At 38.9% G+C, this 20,765-nt stretch overlaps 1 protein-coding gene across 1 annotated transcript in view; it reads left to right on the forward strand.

Moving 5' to 3' along the window:
• The window catches only part of myom2b (myomesin 2b), an 84,347-nt gene that overhangs the window by 11,937 nt on the left and 51,645 nt on the right, over window positions 1-20,765 (forward strand). The window contains exons 7-16 of the mRNA XM_077218022.1: window positions 2,685-2,735; window positions 2,830-2,994; window positions 4,087-4,248; window positions 4,434-4,575; window positions 11,379-11,578; window positions 11,667-11,720; window positions 12,449-12,576; window positions 13,377-13,560; window positions 13,829-14,003; window positions 19,016-19,137. Of these exons, the coding sequence (XP_077074137.1) occupies window positions 2,685-2,735; window positions 2,830-2,994; window positions 4,087-4,248; window positions 4,434-4,575; window positions 11,379-11,578; window positions 11,667-11,720; window positions 12,449-12,576; window positions 13,377-13,560; window positions 13,829-14,003; window positions 19,016-19,137 (1,383 nt within the window). The remainder of the gene's footprint in view (window positions 1-2,684; window positions 2,736-2,829; window positions 2,995-4,086; window positions 4,249-4,433; window positions 4,576-11,378; window positions 11,579-11,666; window positions 11,721-12,448; window positions 12,577-13,376; window positions 13,561-13,828; window positions 14,004-19,015; window positions 19,138-20,765) is intronic.

Genomic DNA, 20,765 nt, shown 5'->3' on the forward strand with positions numbered 1-20,765 from the left:
GTTCCTGTCAATGAAGACAGCGCTCCTGGTTGCATTGGCCTCCATCAAGAAGGTAGGAGACCTGCACGCATTTTCCGTTGACGAAGCGTGCCTGGAGTTCGGGTCGGCCTAGTCTCATGTGACCCTGAGACCCCTACCTGAATATGTGCCCAAGGTTCCCACCACACCCTTTCCTGATAAGGTGGTGAACCTGCAAGCGCTGCCCCTGGAGGCTGACCCAGCCTTGGCACTGCTCTGTCCAGTACGCTCTCTCCACGCCTATGTAGACAGAACGCAGTGTTTCAGGACCTCAGACCAGCTCTTTGTCTGTTATGGTGGGAAGCTGAAGGTAAAGGCTCTCTCCAAGCAAAGGTTGTCTATCTCACTGGATAGTGGACGCCATTGCTTTGGCATACCAGCATAAGGTCGACCATGCCCCGTTGGTGTGACAGCCCCCTCCAACCCGAGTGTGGCTTACTCTTGGGCTCTAGCGCATGGCGCCTCGCTAACAGACATCTGCAGAGCTGCAGGCTGGGGGATACCCAACACATTCGCCAGATTCTACTATCTCCGAGTGGAGCCAGTGTCCTCTCATGTACTTGTTTCAACCAGCCATGACTAGGATCCGCTCAGGTTTCTTCGCTTGCTCGCCATTCCACTCCACCGACTGGATACGTGCGATATTTCCTCAGGTGAGCTTCCCCGACAAGCCCTGAGTTCCTCCGGCATTGCTGATGTTGACGCCAGTGTCTATTGCCTGCACGTTAGCTAGGTGCCTCCTTGTGCATGGTCCCCCCTCTGGGCGACCCCAACATGTGTATTTCCACTGTAAGCCTCTCTGAGCATGTGTCTTTCCCTTGGTAAGCCACCTTGCCACCCCTGGGGTGGAAATATTCCACCCTGCAGGCTGGAGACACCAGTGTTCTCCATATGCATCCCCCTCCGGGTCATATGTGTATTCTGAAAGTCCCCCCCCCCAACCGACCCCCCCCCCCCCCCCATCCCCCCCCCCCCCCCCTTTGGGTTGGCTTTATTTGCATATTTCCTTTGAGATATGAGATATGCTTCCCAGTGTACCTTGGTATTCCTGTGTTAAGTAGGAGTCCTTCGTCCGTGCCTGTCTCACGATAGGGAGCTCAGACTTACGCAGGGCACTGGAAGACAGCTGTGGAGGTGGCGCGATTAGACTGGAACCCCATTCGTCGTCACGACGGAACTCGTAGTGACAATGAAAGGGAACGCCTCGGTTACGTATGTAACCCTCGTTCCCTGAGTAGGGAACGGAGACGTTCCGTCTTTCTGCCACTTCCGCTGTACCGCTGGAATCGCCTGAGTTCAGTCTCGGCTCCTCAGCGAAAGAACATATCTGCATGTTGTCGGCGTCCTCCTTTTATACCCACGAGGTGGGGCGGAGTTGCGCCATGCAAATTACGCAGACCCATGGCATTTCTTTGCCATGGGCTCGTTTTGTATAGTCAAGTCACCTTTATTTATATAGCGCTTTTAAAATACAGGTTGTTTCAAAGCAGCTTTACAGAGATAACAGGAAAGTAATGTTGTAATAGTAGTGTTAGATACAAAATGAAATGTCCCCAACTAAGCAAGCCAAAAGCCAATGGCGACAAAGGCGAAGAAAGGCGAAAAGGCAACAGTGGCAAGGAACCAAAACTCCATCAGGTGACAGAATGGAGAAAAAAACCTTGGGAGAACCCAGGCTCATTCAGGGGGCCAGTTCTTCTCTGGCCAACGAACGAACAGTGTATGATTATGATTCAGGCAGCATTATAGGTCAGAAGTCAAATGGGATCAGAACTATTACAATATTTATCCAGTTCCATCTGGTTGGGGGTCGGAGTTATCACGCCGGCATGGAGACGAGTTTGTTGAGGTGTCCATGAGGCATCCACAGTGTTGATGAGCACTTCAGAGATGCGTTGTCGTCGTGTCCATGCAAGGGTCCTTCATCAGATCTGGATATGGCCTGGATCCGGCGGTTTGCGGTAAACGTTGGGATAAACAGAGAGACTAATATTAGCGTAGACGCCATCCTTCTTATGATGTACAAAGTACATCAGGATTTATGGGATGTGTTCCCTGTTCCGGCTGATCTAAACTATGCAGCCTAACATTTAATTATAAAGTCTATGATGTGTTATGTGTATGCTAAGCCAAAGAGATGTGTTTTTAGTCTAGATTTAAACTGAAAGACTGTGTCTGCTTCAAGGACCATGTTAGGAAGATTGTTCCAAAGTTTTGGTGCTAAATAGGAAAAGGATCTACCGCCAGTAGTTGATTTAGATATTCTAGGTATCATCAACTGGCCAGAATTTTGAGATTGCAATAGACGTGAAGGACTATAATTCGTTAAGAGCTCGCTCAAGTTGATATAGTCGAAGTTGATAGGCTTTCTAAGCGAAACCCCATTCGTCGTCACAACGGAACGTCTCCGTTCCCTACTCAGGGAACGAGGGTTACATACATAACCAAGACAGTGAGGTATGAAAAATAGTAGTTACTGATTAGCTAATAGGCAACTACCACATTCGACTGAGCGCTATTACTTACTAATTCGTTAATCAGTTTCTTGTTAGTTAATAGCAGAATGTTAATGGTATGTTACTAATTTGTTCCTGTGTAGATATTCATTAATGAAAGAACAGTATTCTGAAGTGTTACCTATACTTCTTGTTGTGTCTGCTTTATAGGGTGCAAGGAGGAAGAGAAGTCCAGTCCTTATTCCTGGATGCCTTACCAGTGTAAGTGGGAAAGCCTCCTTTCAATAAAGAGCAAATAACTGGGATGATTTAAAAACAGGTCTTGAAAGAAAATAACTGTTTTGTTGTTTCTCAGATGCCATTTTACCTGAAATCAAGTACACAAAGATTAACATCACCTTCACTGAAACGTTTGACGTGACTTTTGGAAAAGAAGGTGAAAAGGCCACCTTGACCTGCAAGATGACCATTAACCCCAACCTTGCTAACCTGCAACCTGAGGCACTGTGGTACAGAGATGGTAGGAAGTGGCCACCAAAGTCACACCAGTTTTTTAACATATCTACGCAGTTATTGTTAAGAATAATTCATAGGTCCCTTTTTAAGCATGCAATTTTTGTGCTCTGCAAAAATAATGACTTTTTAATCCCCTATTGTTTACTGACTGACAAACACATGCCATTGGTTGAGCCCATCTTTTATGTTGGGCTGCTTAAACAATTACGTTTTTTGTGCTGCTAGTGGCACAGAAATTACACACATCGCCTATGGGCAACAGTGTGAATATTACAATAAAGTTAACATGCTTTTTATTTGGACATAATGTTTCCTATAAAGAAACAGAATTTTTCATGCATTAACATTTTTTAATGATAGTAAAAAGCATGAAAGCCTTCACATAATGTCTTTAGTCTGTGTATTCAGGAGCCAATAGAATACGGAAGTGTTCAGTGCATTCCAAAACTGTTCACAGTTGGATTGTGCACTTTTTGGTTTGCAAAAAAATTAAAATAAAAAGGATTTGTATTTTTATGATTTAACGTTTTGGACCTAAGCAACAGAGAAATGTGAGAGCATACTGTACATCTCACATTTCTGGTGCGGTTGTTGACATGGCTTTTAAAATATTATAATAAAATGTGTATTATATAAAAGTAATTATTGCTATTTATTGTTATACTGATGCATATTCATTCCTGCTTTTAATTATAGTTTTTTAATGATAGTTGATGATAGTGAAAACTATTTTTTATTTATTTTTTATTCTAGATACTATGTTACTTTTTCAAATGCATAAATAATTAGATATATATTTTGTTGAAAGGCTAAAACATTTTTCTTTTTTTTTGCTGAATTTTATATAGCTATTTAACTGTTCTAATGACAACTGCAACTGGTTCGTTTTTGTGTCATTCACCCCTAGACAGATATTCATTTTCAAGTTGTTGTGTAGGTATTTGTTTTGCAGTTGAGTCATGTACTGAAGAAATAGCTTTTTATGCCTAGTTGTAGTTTATGACTCATTTCACTCCAATCTCATTATATTCTACAAAAGTAATAGTTTCATTTTCTCTCCTCTGATACCCCATGTTGTTGTTTTTTGGCCCTACAGAGCATCTCCTGAAAGAGTCGAAGTGGGTGAAAATGGAGTCTGGGGGAGGTGTTGCCAAGCTCACGCTTACTCAACTCGCTAAGGATGATGAGGGTCTTTACACCCTCCGCATGGTGACAAAGGGAGGTGATGCGGTCCACAGGGCTTACGTCTACGTTGATGGTAAAGAGTTGTGAACTTTTACAAGGCCTGATGGAAAATCTTATGTGATTCTTTTGATGGCCTTTAAAGGTCCAGATTAGCATAATTCATCTCTGACAATCTCATATAGAACATACATCTGTTTCAGAGTGATTCCCCTTAGTGCATCAGTGATGTGTAGGAGTCATCATGTTTTGCCTTGACAGATTGTCCACCTCCAGTTCCTCAAGCTCCTGGAGCCCCAATGGACATTAAGATCCATGACGCTAATAGAGATTATGTCATCGTGTCCTGGAAACCTCCTAACACCACCACTGAAGGACCCATCATTGGATACTTTGTTGACAGGTAACTGCGCTGACTAAGGTGTCTGCCCAATGGGAGTTATTTTATGGAATACATTTATTTAAATAGTCTTGAACAGCACAACATGGATCCACTAAACACTAGCTCAGTCAATGCAAAACTACTCCCTGAGAAGGGAACGAGACGCTGTATCTGACAATGTTAGTTTCTGATTGTCTGAAGTAAGTCGCTCACAGGCATGGAGGAGGAATGGCAAGGGGACACATTGTCTCATTCCCTTCTCAGGGGTTACAGTCGTAATCGTGACGTTTCCTTTAGAGGCAATTCTACGCTGCGTCTGAGGATGATGCTATTGGAATGTTAATACCCACTACACCATACTGACAAGTAGGGTTGGGTATCGTTTGAATATTAACGATTCGGATTTTGATTTTGATTCTGCTTATCGATTCCGATTCTTATCGATTCCTAATTTTGTTTCCAATAAGGTAAAAAAAACATTGCAAAACATTTAATTGTAGCTGACAATCATAAACAAAATTTAACAGGCTGAAGAACGCTGACACAAGGAACTTTTGAATACTATAGAAAAAACAACTAGCCTAACTAATATAAATTTCAAGCATTATTAAAGACAAATAAACACTCAGTAATTGAAAAAGAACAAATAAAAAATTAGCAATCGCAACAAATAGATATAACTGAACAAAGATACGATTGAAATAAACAGTGTTTTAAGATTTTCGGGTATTCAGGTACAGAAACTGTAATCAAATATAAAATAACACTGCACTTAATAAATAAATTATACATTACAAATGTAATTACAAAAGTTATTCAGTCAAGAAAGAGTGAATTTTCTCTTTGTCTTTTGTTGTTTGATTAGTGTTATTATAGAGACGGCAGCTGCTGTCACTTTAAGAGTTGCCCAATATAGTTACACATGCCTGCAGCACAGAAAAGGCTTGAATTGTTTAAAGTTATATTAAAATGCTCACGAAGGAATCGAGGAATCGATTTTAATTCTATAACAAGTATCCGATTCCTGACCTCAAATATTCGATTCCAGAATTGAGAATCCAGAATCCTACTAACAAGTGCCTGTCCTAGTGTGAATCATGGCGAGCACAAGCTTAGCACATCAGCACTTGAGAACCCGGTGTGGAGTCCAAGTCTAGTCAAGTTAAGTCAAGTCACGTCACTTTCATTTATATAGCGCTTTATCCAATGCAGATTGTTTCAAAGCAACTTTACAGTGATAATAGGAATTAATGCAAAAAGATTGTTTTGGCTGTACAGCAGCTCTAGAAGAGAGTCACTGTCCAGCTTAACCCTCCTGTTGCCCTTAACCTGTTACCAACTTTTTTCCCCCACTGGTGTCAATTTGACCCCAGCAATTTAAACCCCAGAATATGATTTCTTTTTCAAAGGTTTGAGTCAGGTACTTTGTTTCTTTGTTGACCACTTAAATAGCCTTTTGAATACCCTTATACATCCAGAATACCTATTGTAAGACTATGGACAAATTAGCAAATCTCCATACAATCTCACAAATTGACAAAAAAAAAGAAAAAAAAAGAAATATATATATATATATATATATATTTTTTTTTTTTTGTGTGTTTTATAGCTTATGTTTGGGGTAAATTTGACACTCCCATGGATGGTCTCAGGATGCCTCACTGTTGGCACGACACCAGACTTATGGTAGCGTTCACCTTTTCTACTCTGGACAATCGATTTTCCATCATAAGGGTGCTTCATCAGATACAATAACTTTGCGCCAGCCTTCTGCTGTCCAATCCTTCTACTTCCTTCAGAATTTCAGTCCATTTTTCATGTTTTTATTGGAGAGAAGTGGCTTCTTTGCTTCTTGAAAACAGGTCGTTGTTCAAAAGTCTTGGCCTCGCTGAGTGTGCAGATGCACTTACCCACCTGCTGCCAATATCGAGCAGTTCTGCACTGGTGGTGACACAATTCTGTAGCTGATTCCTCAGGAAGAGATGGTCCTGGTGCTTACGGAACACATCCTAAAGCCTTCTTTACTGCAGCTGAACCTCTCTCCTTGAAGTTCTTGATGATTTTGTAAATGGTTCTTTCAGGTGCAAAATTCTTTGCAGCTATTTCCTTACATGTGAGGCCATTTTGATGCAAATATAATGGCAGCAGATCTTTCTTTGGAGGAAACCATCGCTAACACAAGAACAAAATGATTGGAAGCATTTCTTCCCTCCTTCTATAGCAATCATTTGATGACGATATGATTAGTAAAATGATGTTATCTGGTAATTTTGTGCCAGGGCCAAAAACAGTGAAATTTGGGTTTTTGTGATAAAGTTTATTGGCCAATAAAACTTTTTGCAAATATGTAAAATGCATCTGAACATAATAACGTTCCATTTTTGGAAGTTAATTTGTCTGTTTGTGGTTTAGAGACAACATGAGGGTCAACACTAGGAGTCTCATGCTCATCTGATGAGGATGCCTCATAATCAGGGTCCTCCTCAACATTATCTGTCTCACACATCACTGTCACTGTCAAAGAACTGAGACAAAATCTAAAAGACAGAAAACCTTTGCTTAGAGGTCATTTTCAATTGAGAGAGTGCATGAAGAGAGAGAGAGATCAAAGAGCACAAAGAGAAATGGTTCAGAAGGCTTCTGTGGAAGCTTTCATATGTTTGCTCCTCCCCTACGTTTGCTCCTCCCTATTGTTATGTTTTCCCTTCCCCCATGGCACAAAATATCACAGTTCTTGCAAGAATTATGTTTTTCCGTCCCTGGAAATATATAATTGGCACTGGAAATATCTAATTTCTTGTGAGAATTATGATACCCCACTCCACCATGTTGTGTGAACTATCAGTGGTCCTCGAAATACTACAGGTAGGCCTATGGTTATGTTAAGTCATAAGCGTTCTGCGACAAGAATCAAGGCTTCCACATAACATAGGTACAAAGATATCTGCACATAACCCTGCTGATGCAAAATGGGTAGCCCCTCGGGGAATACCCCTTGGTCTTGAGCCACTACTGAAATGGTTAAATGTACAGAAGGCCAAAAGGAATCACGTTGGACGCAGCTGCCATGAGTCCCAATGGTCTCTGAAACTGATTCACAATGATACTTTGGCCTAGCTTGATCCTGCCTATGAATGAAAGGATCAATTCTATACTAGCAGGAGACAGATGTGCCTGTATCATAGTCATATCCCACACAACCCCTAGAAAAGTGGTTCTCTGTAATGGAGAAAGCACATTTTTGCACACATAAGCACAAATTTGTTTAAGGTGCATTGACAACGCGCAACACGTGCATGCATAATATTGCATATTTGGCTACATGTGGCTGGCAGCGCAACGATGGAAGACGTTAAAAAGAAGTTGGCCTCAGGAGATTTTAAAACCACCGAAAATGAAGGAAAGTCTACTGTGTGGAAGTTTTTCTAAATAGTTGTCAAGGCCGATAGCAATGAACATGTTGGTTATGTTCAATGTAAGGGTTGTGGATTTCTCATTAAATATGACAGCAAGAGGACCGGGAATTCCGCCCTGCAGCATCATGTGGATATAGTTTGTAAGTCACCTGGGCTACTGGAGGCGAGCATCACTGCTTTTGCTAGTTCCTCAAGAAAAATTCCTCAGCGGGCCAAACAAAAACTGACTGAAAAATGCGTTGAGTAATGCTGTAAAGACATAAGGCCATTTCGTTCCATTGAAGGAGGGGGTTTCATTGAGCTGGCCCAGCAGCTTATTAACATCGATGGTACATATGGTTCAGTGGCAGCGCAGGATGTACTGCCTGATCCCACCGCTGTGTCAAAACGGTGCCGTGAGCTGGCAATAGAGAAACGCACAAAGCTGGTTGAGCAGCTAAATTACACTATGACTGAGGTGAATTCGATCGGAATGACAACGGATATCTGGACGGAGGACTACCACAAATTAAGCTACTTGAACATCACTTGCCATTTCGTGACACGATCATTTAAAATGATAAGCACCGTATTGACAACAGTCGCATTCCCACTGGAAGAGGCTAAGACAGGGGAGAATATAAGGAAATCATCAGACTTCTAACGGAGTATGGCCTGGATATGAGTCTGCTGAACAAAGTGGTGTGGGTGACAGACCAAGGCTCAAACATCATCAGTGCCCTCAGACCATATTGAAGACTTGACTGCCAAGATCATGTTTATAATACGGTGATGAGACACTCCCTAGACCTCACACAACTGGCCCAAGATGCTCCAACTGTTGCAGACACTCTGCAAGCTACCAAGGCACTTGTCAAATATGTCAAAAAGTCGGGCATGGCAGCTTTGCTGTCAAAAACAGTCATCCAAATGGCAGACACAAGGATTAGCACGGTATATCTGACCTTAAATTCTGTCCGCTTGGTTTATCAAGAACTACGCGAAAAACTAAATGATTGCACAGAGGGCTGGCGGATCGATGCCATATCTCCAGATGTCCTTGACTTTCTTGTCGAGTTCCTGCAACCATTTTATGATGCCCTGCGTGAACTTGAAGGGGACCAGTACCCAACCATAAACCTGGTGTTTCTGTGGTTTGAGCGACTGAAGCGTGACTGCAACAAAAAAAACGACTGACAGCCCCTATCAAGCCATCATCCGCGAGCGGCATCTCAGTTGGATTTTGCGTTAAGTGGAGATCCAGGAACTCCAAAAAATTGCAACTTTCCTTTGGGCTAAATATAGCCAGCTCCGAATGTTTCCTCCTCAGAGAGAGACAACCTTCTCCAGGATGTTCAGAGACAGCTCAGTGACCTCTGCACCCAGGAGACCGCCACTGAAGGACCTTCGCCCAAGAAAGCCGCAGTTGACTTTGAGGAGTGGGAAAATGTACCTGTGGCAGATGCCACAGACGAAGTCAAGATGTACTCGACTCAAAATCATACAATGCAGGATGACAGAGATGTTTTGGGCTGGTGGATCATCAACTCAACTACCCAAAGCTTAGTGTCCTTGCCCGCGGCATCCTTGCTATTCCAGCCAGCAGCAGTAGCAGTGAGCGCAACTTCAGCGCTGCTGGCAGGAGCCTTGAAGCCTTAAAGCCATCCACCGTTGATGCAATCCTTTTTCTGCATAAGAACCTGGATTAGCCTAAACATTAATGGATGGATTATGTGAATAGATCCCAGTTTTATTAGCCACACAGTTTTCGAGAAAAATGGTAAGAGTGATTTTCAGAGAAAATTGAGAGAAATTCAGAGAAATTGAGAAACAAAACAATTTTCAAGTGTGTTGGAGTTTAGACGATTCCTCTTCTTGGACAAAACCTCTCCAGCCTTGGAAAATATCCTTTCACAAGGAACAGAGGATGCGGGAACATAAAAATGCCAGTGCCAGCTGGTATAAATGAGGATACTGATGCTTCTATTGAGGCCAGACGGGGAGGATCTCCTCTTTCTTGCTGGCTCCATTACCAGGAAAAAGTAAGAGTCGCAAAAAGCAAACAAATCCAAAAGGGCAATCCAAAACAAAACGCAGTCCAGTCCAGATCCAAAAATCCGAAGCAATCAAAATAATCTTATCTAATTAAGATAACAAGATTATAATATAGCTACTATAATTAATAATAACAATATACTATAAGTATTCTAACTTGATATAATGTAATAATATACAGCCCTAACAAGACATATGACACAATAACGACAACGACAATGAGAGTTCTCTAACTCTCTGACTCTGACACTACTACAACTGTGTCTACTACTCCTGACAACACCCACAAGGTGGCGCGAGTTTCGAACCCCCTTTATCCGGAAGCGACACTCAAACCGAACCGATGACGTTTCCACACAAACCGAGGCCTCGTTTGTCATTAGTCACGTGATTTTCACGATTAACAACACAAGGCTCGAATCGCGGTTTTACGTCCTCGGCCTTAGTGGTCAGACCGGGCTCCCACAGAATGGCCATGAAGGCCGATCCGCCATGGGCGCCCGAAGGGTCGTCTCCGCCCTTCTGTTCAGTCAGTCTTTGTCCATTCTAAGTTGTATGTTGTATCTAGTGTGTGTGTACCTTGCCCGTCTGTTCCTGTGTGAGTTATATTATTGTTAGTAAACGCAACTGTTTCGGAACTTATGACTCCTCTTCTACTTCTGCCTGCACCACACTCGTGACAAAAACAGATTAGATGAATAAAATGGACTAAAATGACAAAGACAACATATAAACCTATTAAAACTCTAACATACATAAACTCATTATAATATATACGTAGAGTGGTTAAAACATGTCATATGACACAGTGTCACAAGGGAGACATCAACATCATTCTGGGACGTGGGTCCTAGTTAAGAAACACTGTCAGTGTGCTCATAGTTTCTTTCAAATACATTTACCTTGGTTTGATATTCTGTTGTCTAAGACAAAGACATTAATACATTTTAAAGTGTGCTTTAAGTGTTATATTGAATTGAAGTAGCTTATTTGTAGGTTCTCTGTGTAATACAAAAGACAGTCCCTTCCAATAAAGGCTACTTTCAAAGTTGCTTATACAAACACATATTTTTGCCTGGAACATAGGTTACTTTGCCTATGCTATTACAGACTGTGATTAGGTTGTTCCCTATCACTTTGAGCTAAACTAGTATCGAGCTGAAATTTACTCTTGTCGGACGGTAATCAGACTAAGTGATGCATGGATCGGCAATTATGTATGAATGCTCTTCAGCTCAAATCATCTACTCAGAACGTAAAATTATGCTGTAATTTTCAGTCTTTCAAAGTAATGTGGAAGTAATGATAGGAAAATCTTGTTTACTGTCCATATTTGTTGTTTTTTATGTTTTTCCTTTCACTCTTGTTGGGCAGATGTGAAGTTGGAACAGAGAACTGGGTGCAGTGTAACGACTCCCCTATTAAGATCTGCAAATATCCAGTGCAGGGCCTGTTTGAGGGACACTCTTATTACTTTCGTGTGCGTGCCATCAACTCGCGTGGCATTGGCAGACCCTCCAGAGTATCTGAGCCCATTGCCGCTCTGGACCCCACAGAGTTTGAGAGACTTCATAGTAAGCAAAAAAGTCCTCATGCGGTTATGTTTATTTACTCGATTTTGTGTTAATAATGTTCCTTATGTACTGGTGTTTGTTTCAACAGCCACAAAACTTGGTGGGAGACTTGACGTTGTGACTTACTATGATGACCTTGAAGGTACTGTATAATTCTGGTTTATTTACTGAGAAATTTATAAAATTTAAAAGCGTGATTATTACGCCTATTAAAGTCATGGAAATGTTTTTTTTTTTAATTAATGGAAACAACATGGAAATTTCAATAATATTTCAATAAAAGTCCATTCTTTCATTTGCAACGACCTAACTAAGAAAATGTCTCTGTACCTTAGTGTCCTTCAAGTGCTTATAATTGACATCCATACTGCATCCTTAAATATTGTGTGACGGAACTGCCTTAAGATATCGTTCCGTTTGTTCACTCAGTCACTCTGCCTTTGCATATGTAATCTGTAATAGATGACAACAGCTGTCACTTTGTGCTTTTCCCCCTTATTCTTTTCATGGTTTTCGCTTTCAAAATTAGCAATAATTATCCAGCCCATAATTGGTTCTCTTCTGAGAGATACTGATTAGTTTTTGATGAGAATTCCATCAGGAAGGGAACGCACAAACATCTGTGGTTCTTTTTCAAGTTGAAATGAACACATCAACCAGTGTTACCCATGTGCATAGATAAGTGTAGTTTGTACAGATAACAGTGGCAGCAGCAGCAAAAAAGATATTCATATCAGTCCATAATATTAAAGTTGCTTTTAAAGCTAGTGAAAATGGTGGGATATTTCCTAGTGTGTGTGTGTGTGTATTGGTGTGTGTCTATGTGTTCAGGGTAGAACAGTAATTCTGTTTGATGTGGTTTCCCTGCAGCTGAGGGAAAAGCTCCAGGACCTCCCTCTAAAGTCTGCACTTCAGAGACGGACCGAACATATGTTGTGCTCAGTTGGGTCCCTCCAGTCTACCATAGCAAAGCCCCCATGTGGTATTACATTGAGAAGGTTAGTTTCAGCTCACTGCCAGACGTTAACCCAGCCGAATAGTCACAAACTTTATTGCAGCAGTTTGGTTGGTTTTCTTCTTACATCACATTTAATCAATTAAGAAATATCTAACCAATTAAAATAAGAATATGGAGTTCTCAGTTATCCTAGTTCTCAGTTTACATTCTCTTCCTTCAAAAAATAAAAACAAAAAATAAATGAGTCAATTTATTGAGCTCAACTCTAAGAGCAGAGTGTCACTGTCATGGACTATTATTGTGATATTCCTTCAGTTCATGTTTCCCCACTCTGTTTAGTTTCAGTTTTCTTGGTTACTGATTATGTCTTCATTTGTTCCTATGGTTATGTTTGTTTTTCTCCTGTCTGTCATTATGTTTGTCTGGTATTTATACTTCCTGTAATGTTCAGTTCAGTGTCGGCTCTCGTTGATCATTTAAGTGGTTTGCGTTTATTCCTTGCGTTTATTTAGGTCCTGTGTTTGTTGGTTTAAACTTGTATCTTCGTGTGTGCTTACCATAACACATAACACACAAATCTACAAAAATGACTCGATGAGAAATGTTGAGTTCATATTGGGACCTCTGACTTGTGGTTGTAGACTTAGATATCATGGCAAGTCCATTGTCAATCATTTGCTCTATTGCTCTATTTAATCTCATTACTGTCTAGGAGTATTTGTGATTTTAAAAAAATGCTTAAAACTTTCACAGTAAGGAACACAGCAGTCATTTTGCCATCTCATTTTACAATACCTATTCGTATAATAGTGTGTTTTTATTGGCTGTGGTCTCATACAGCTTCAAGTTGGAGCAGGATCGTGGCAGAGAGTGAACACTAAAGTACCCATCAGATCACCTCGCTATGCCGTCTTCGACCTGTCTGAGGGAAAGGACTATCTCTTCCGTGTGCTATCCGCTAATATGTACGGCATCAGCGATGCTTCCGAGCCTACCGATACCATAACAACACTTCAACTGAAGGGTAAATGCTCTAAATCCAGCATGTCAAAGGCCACCACATCACTGATGTATTTAGTAAAGATATTGTAATGTTGAAACTGTTGCATATGAAATGGAATATAGATCTTTGAAGTTTGGTCAGGCTGTGACTTTGATGTTGGTTTTAAGGCAGTAATGAACTTTTATCTGCCTTTCTGTAGTGGAACTAATTCATGCATGATAGGTCATTAAGGGATTGATTAGGCTGGTTGGTGAAGTCACCCCTGAAATGAAGCTCTGTGTTCATACAGGTGTGCCCTCAGCTCCTGGACAAGTCGTTGCAACCAGGGAGACAGACACCTCTGTTCTAATTCAGTGGGCACCTCCAAAGGATCCCAATAACCTGATTGGATATTACATTGATTCTTGCGTGAAAGGATCTAAGGACTGGACCTCAGCCAATCACAAGCCCCATAAGCAGACCAGGTGTGTGCTCAGTCAAGGTGAAATTATTTGAGGCAAATTAGCCTCAAAAGGGTAGAGACAAGAGGGTCTGAAACTCAGGTCAGAAAAACTCAGAAAAAATGTTTAACATTTAATGAACGTAAATAAAATACAACAAAATATAAAAGAAAATTAGGCTGGGTAAACCCGATCTGCTGGTGATTTGATTTTGCTGTGCAGCTCAAAACTAACTATCGTTAGTTGGAACGATAGTTTCGGGAAACACCGACTCGTTGAACTATGCTGATAACGACGGAACTTGCGAACACAGTTGGATAACAATGCTTTCGGGAAACGCACCCCTGATTGGTTGAAGGTCTATCCAATTGCGTAAAGAGTCATTTGAACTATGCCCGTTGATCACGCCTCTTGTGCTGTAGAAAATACAGAGCAGACTCCCCAGACAATCTTAAAAGACTAAAAGAAAATATTAAAATAAATTAAATTAGGGAAAACACTTTATACGTTCACTATAGTCCACTTTAGACATTCTACTAACTATAAGTAACTTTGCAACTACATTTCAACTAACTGTCATTAGATTATTAGTAGACTGTCTGCTTAATATCTGCTAACATTTTATTTTGTTGGTCCTCCAACAGACATTCTACTGACTATAAGTAACTTGGCAACTACAAGTCAGCTTATTCTACAAACCCGAACCCTCTAACACATAACCATAACATAACAGTCTAATGACAGTCTTCTACACTCTACTAATACTCTTATAGTTAGTTGACATGTAGTTGCAAAGTTACTTAGAATGTCTAAAGTGGACTATCGAAATAAAGTGGAACCCTAAATTAGTTACCTTAAGTTATATAATCTCATTACCTCAGCCTATCACAAGGCATGACAAATAAAGCATATACTGGTCAAACACTTGATGAACTAGGAACTTCATTGGTTTTAATAACTTGCTTTAGTGGAATGTTTGTCAGAATGTCCAAATAATGTTTCTCTTATATGGTCATTCAGCAAACTTGAATTGAAACAAAAAACATTGAGCCGTTCAAATATTTAAAGTGCAACATTTACTATTTAGCTCACAGGAACATTCATCTCTGTGACGGTAACTTTCAATATTATCCTATAACCTTTTTTACATACATATTTAATTAATTAATGCATATATTACACAAAACAGAAATTTAAACATGATTATATTTATGAATGACAATTAAAAACATCCCAAAAGAGCAGCCAAACCTTGTATAGACCTACCTTGTTAAATATTAAAATACAACAGCTAATAGCAAGTCTCCAGCAGCAGACCTTTCAATATGTATATATTTGTGTTAGAGAAGTAGTTATGTTTATTAGATATGCAATGTGCAATTTGGGTATAGCATGATGAATAGAATATAAATCATACAAGGCATGCGGTAAGCAAAAAGTGTGTCCATGAAAGCAAAATGCCCTCCCATTTCTAAAATGTTTTCACCATGTCTTGGTGATGGTCCTGGGCAGGGGTCAGGTTGGGTGCTCAAAATTTAAACAGTGTAATGTAACTAAAATTATTATCGTTCTTCAAATTTAAATTCATACCAAAAAATACATGTCATAATAATACAATTATACCCTAACATAATTTCATGACAACAACATTCCCATTCCTTATCTGCGTTTTTATACCAAATATTTATTTTTTAAAGCAATGGAGTTCCTAGTTTGTCAATATATCAATGCCTAGTGTAGGGTTGTAATCAACCGAAGAAAATCTTGGTCGACTGAAGTCCTGAAATTTCGAATAATTAGTCGACTTGGGGGAGGGGGGAGATAAAAAAAACCGTTAGATTAATTAGCTGCGCAGTACTTGGTAGCCTTGTCCGCCTAAATTAATTATAAATAAACATAAAAAACTAGTAGGCTATTTGCAGTACGTATATTAAATTGGTTTTTGACCTAATCATTTTACACTGAAAGGACATACTCGAGTCTGTCGACTCTGACAGCGTTGCATCACGTGCACCTGCTCAATATAGCCTATGATTTCCGAAAATAGTACTATGTCAACTAGTGATATCAGCACAAGATCTCTTGAGGAATATGCAACATAATTTAGACAACTGTTTTTGTCATATGTTATAATAACTGACAGACACTATCATTTCAGCCGTTCTGTTCATATCCTCGCACAGAGCGAGGCTGAACATAGGAGCTCAGCTTCGCGGCTGAAACACGAATAGACTATTCATTTGAAGCTTTTACTCTTAAACACACAGTGCACGTCCACTTTAGTAAAAAAATAATATTTATTACACAAACCAGATAACGACGAGAGAAGAAACGAAATAAAGTGCATAACTGAAAAATAAAGCATAGGCTCAAAACAAACACAAACGGTGGGCACAGCGCAATTGCGCATTAGGCTCCACAAAAAATAAAAAATAATAAAGTGCCCAAATCCAATAAATAATACTAGAAATAAATGGTCTCAATAATAAAAGTGAACCATAACATGTTTCCAGCGTGGTCTGGGTGTGTCTGGGGGATGCTACCGTCGTTGCGTGCGGGTGCGCCTGCAGTTATAATACGATTACTAATTGCCATATTTCAATGTTGTATGCCAATTCTGATATGTTCATTCATATAGCCTACTCAAAACAGACGGGGCAACTAAACGCAGACAAGTTAGCTTACCGTTTTTAGGTGATATGCCATGTTTGATGACGAGCTGTGATATGCAAACTGTTGTTTGGTAGATTACTCTGGCAGTGAATTAAACACTAAATTCAGCAAACCACCATGGATTATGCAGACCAATACCTTAGTTCTTTCTTCAATCTGTCTCCAGTGGGTTGGGCTAATCCAAAAAAGTGAAAACAAGTTTTTTTTTTTTGAAGACAGACTGTTACCTGTGAAACAGAGGTGCTCTGAAAACACCCCCATTAGCAATTAGTGATGAAATTAATGTAATGAAATTAACGCGGCAAAAAGTCGACCAATATGAATTTTAGTCGAGCCAGAATGTATCGACCAATAAATCGACTAGTCTATTGGGAAATTACAGCCCTAGCCTAGGGATAGCTTTAGCATATTAATAGTTATGGGCCTGGTGTCCGATCATCCTCCAGTTTTTGAGATAGGATTGTGATGAAATTATTTGAGGCTCTTCACACAAATACAGTACAAAAGCATCTGAAACCCAGGTCGGAAAAAACTCTCAAAACAATTTTTAGCTTTTCATAATTAACGTAACCAAGCAGCTCTGGAAAAAACAGACCACTTTGAACATTTTTGTTTTATTCTTTAAACTACTAACAACAGTTCTTCCAAATTTCATTAGAGCATTTATTTGCAGAAAATGACAACTGGTCAAAATAACAAAACAGATGCAATGTTTTCAAACCTTGAATAATGCAAAGAAAACAAGTTTACAGTATATTCATTTAAAAAAAAACACGATACAGTTGTTTTAACTTCAGAAGTTCAAAAATCAATATTTGGTGTAATAACCCTCGTTTCCTATCACAGATTTCATGTGTCTTGGCATGCTCTCTACCAATAAGACACATTCCTGTTTAGTGAGTTTATGCCACTCCTGGCACAGTTCACTTTGATACTATTTCATTACATTCTTTTGTGTTTTTAAGAAGAAAGCGCACCTATCCTTACCCTGGAGTTGGTTCACCTTCTGTCTATGATTGTGTTGTTTAACAATGAATATATAATTGTTTTCTTTGCATTATTCGAGGTCGAAAACATGGCATCTGTTTTGTTATTTCGAACAGTTGTTTTTAGTTCAAATTTGGAAGACATATACATAAATATAAAAAGTAAATCCAGAGAAACTGCTAATATTGCAGTGATCTCTTATTTTTTCCAGCTATTTGCTTAAATTGACAGAGTACATAAAAACAAGCTATATCATATGCAATCATATGCACATGTAAAATAATGTGTTCATCAACATTAAACTCTATAAATCAAAACTGCCTAATGATATTGAATGAAATGTCGACTGAGGATGAGCTATAGGACTGTGAAGCTTTGGGGGTGTTGATGCTATCTACTCCATCAATGTTTTGATCATCATTCTGAATATGATCCAGAAGTAGTCTTTTACAAAACCATGATTTTCTCAGCTTTTTCCTTAAAATGTTGCTTTTTTATGAGGTTTATCAAGTGTTAATAAAAAAAGAATGTTAATTTCAACATTTACTAATACATTATTAAAATCAAATGTTGTATCTGTTAACATTAGTTAATGCACTGTGAACTAACATGAACAAACAATGAACAGCTGGATTTTTATTAACTAACATTAACAAAGTTGATACATACTCTAACAAATGTATTGCTAATTGTCTACAAATGAGACCTTATTGTAAAGTGTTACCAATTAGTTTAGTTTATTCTGTCCTTTTCATTTTTAGGAAATTTTAATTATCATGAAATGTTGAAATTTGTTTTGAGAGTACGAATTGGATTTCAGATGTATTTGTACCCTATTTGTGTGAAGAGCTTCAGATTTAATCACAATCCTTTCAATTCCTGATCGGACAACATGTCCACCACTAATAAGCTGAAGGTATCCCTAGGAATTGCTAAATTGTCAAACTATGAACTCTATATCCAAAGGTTCTGAGATCAGCACAAAATGTGCCACACAGATACAAAATTTAACGTTGATATTTATTAAAATATACTTTTATATTTTACATGCATTTTATTTTTTGCTTTTACTAACATTTGTAGAGTTTTAACTAACTTAACATTTGTACCTCTTATGCTTTTAAATAAGTCATGGGACACCAGGGAAAATCCGATTCATGGAAAGTGCTCTAAAGTGCATGACTGTGTATATGGTAATTTAAACCAAATCAAAATGTGATTGCACATTACAACATAAAAACAAGTGAAATGCCTGAAAGCTTGTATCAGGATTTTGTGTTGCTGACATTTTTCCTTTGATGATTTTGTTCCCTGCAAAGGATAAATAACGGAATAGAAACTTCCTCTTTCACTACCTCATTACTGTGCTCTTGCAGGTTTGTTGTGCATGGACTGACCACCGGTGAGACGTATGTCTTCCGTGTACAAGCCATCAACGAGCTGGGCCTCAGCGATGAATCGCAGGAATCGGCTCCTCTTTCTGTGAGAGCTGCTCTCAGTAAGTTTGGCTCTCATGACCCAATCTCCTTTACATTCCATCAAGAAGCCAACTACAATTTATTTTGAACCTTTTCCAAACACACTCAAAAGCTGTTTCTCAGCAGTAGGTGTTTGTTATTGATAGCCCATGGTGTAGTAAATTACAAAAGGTACATAAGGTACCCACCAGAAATGGCCCACCAGACTTAATGACTACATGAGGTTTGGAAAGGTGTATATTTATCTTTATTCATAGGCAGTGCTTAGGAAAGTTTCCACACATTAACAAAAGAAAACATTAATTTTACACGTCAAATGTTTTTTAATATACAGTAGAGTTCAGCGGTGAAATGTATCAGCCAGTAGATTCTGCTACAGTGTTTGTTAAAGCAATAAACCATAAGAGAATGTGTTACAGTGATTTTCACCATGATTAATGCACTGTAGACAACATTGTTAATTATAATGGAAGTGATTTAGTTTTTACAAATCACATCATGTGTAAACAAAGTGTAACTGTAGATTGCTTATTATTGCCGGCTATTTTACAATTTGAGACTTATGATTCATTAGTTATGCATAATCTTTTCTTTTGGGTTGGATCCGTCAAGTTACAAATAAAAATAAAATAATCAGATGAATTATTTAATCAAGTCATACCTTTCCTTTGTAAATTATGCTTGATTTGCTAAATAAGATATGGAAAAGCATTTTATATTACTATATACAGTATTAGTACATATATTATGTGTGTTATATACAGTCTCCGTGATATACAATTGTTCATAATGTGAAATATATAGCCATCACACTATAAATAGTACACCCAGTACACAGTTGTATGCAAAAGGTTTTACAAATATTTTTATTCCCCTCAAACCTCGCACCATTTTCTAAATTGGTTTAATAATTTATACCAAATAAGTCAGAATGTGTTTTTTTTCCCTTCTCTATCTCTGTGGGACATTTAGTCAACAAGTAGAAATGATTACAGCCAGCAGACCATAAAATTTTTACAGATCTGGATGATTTGTTGAGCTGTTTGCTTTGTAACTCTTTAGCTTTAGCTAACAGAAATCCTCTGTTTGGACTCAGGGGGACCCATCCACACTCTGAGACTTCAAAAGATGAAAATAAAGATAAAACTTTTTGTCCTAAGAGTGCAGGCCTCTCTGTAGTAAACAGCCAGTCAAAACAGTGGTTCAAAAATTAAAATAGAGTTCTTTTGATGAAATTATTAGATGAAAGTATTTCTCAAAGTGTTTCAAACAAGCATCTATGAAGTAGTATATCTTGTCTCATACCATTTTTGTTATGGACAATATTGATAACTTGAGGAGAGTATATCATCTATCTGGCGGTTAAAAAAAAAAAAAAAACAGGCGAAACAACCCACCTAGTGTCACGATCAGGTTCAGATGAAGACGATGAAAAAGGTTCAAACTAGTTTCCACAAACAAAATAACCCACCTAGTGTCACGATCAGGTTCAGATGAAGACGATGAAAAAGGTTCAAACTAGTTTCCACAAACAAAATGTTAATAAAAAATGTAATCCAATAGCAAGAAAGCAACATAACAACATGTGATGCACAAACAATACCAGACAACAACTGATTGTAAAGGAGGAACTTAAATACACAGGGTG

The sequence above is a fragment of the Siphateles boraxobius genome, unplaced genomic scaffold (genome assembly GCF_051911475.1).
Source record: "Siphateles boraxobius isolate OS27281-9 unplaced genomic scaffold, OSU_SipBor_1 12, whole genome shotgun sequence".
In the NCBI taxonomy this organism is placed as follows: Eukaryota; Metazoa; Chordata; class Actinopteri; order Cypriniformes; family Leuciscidae; genus Siphateles; species Siphateles boraxobius.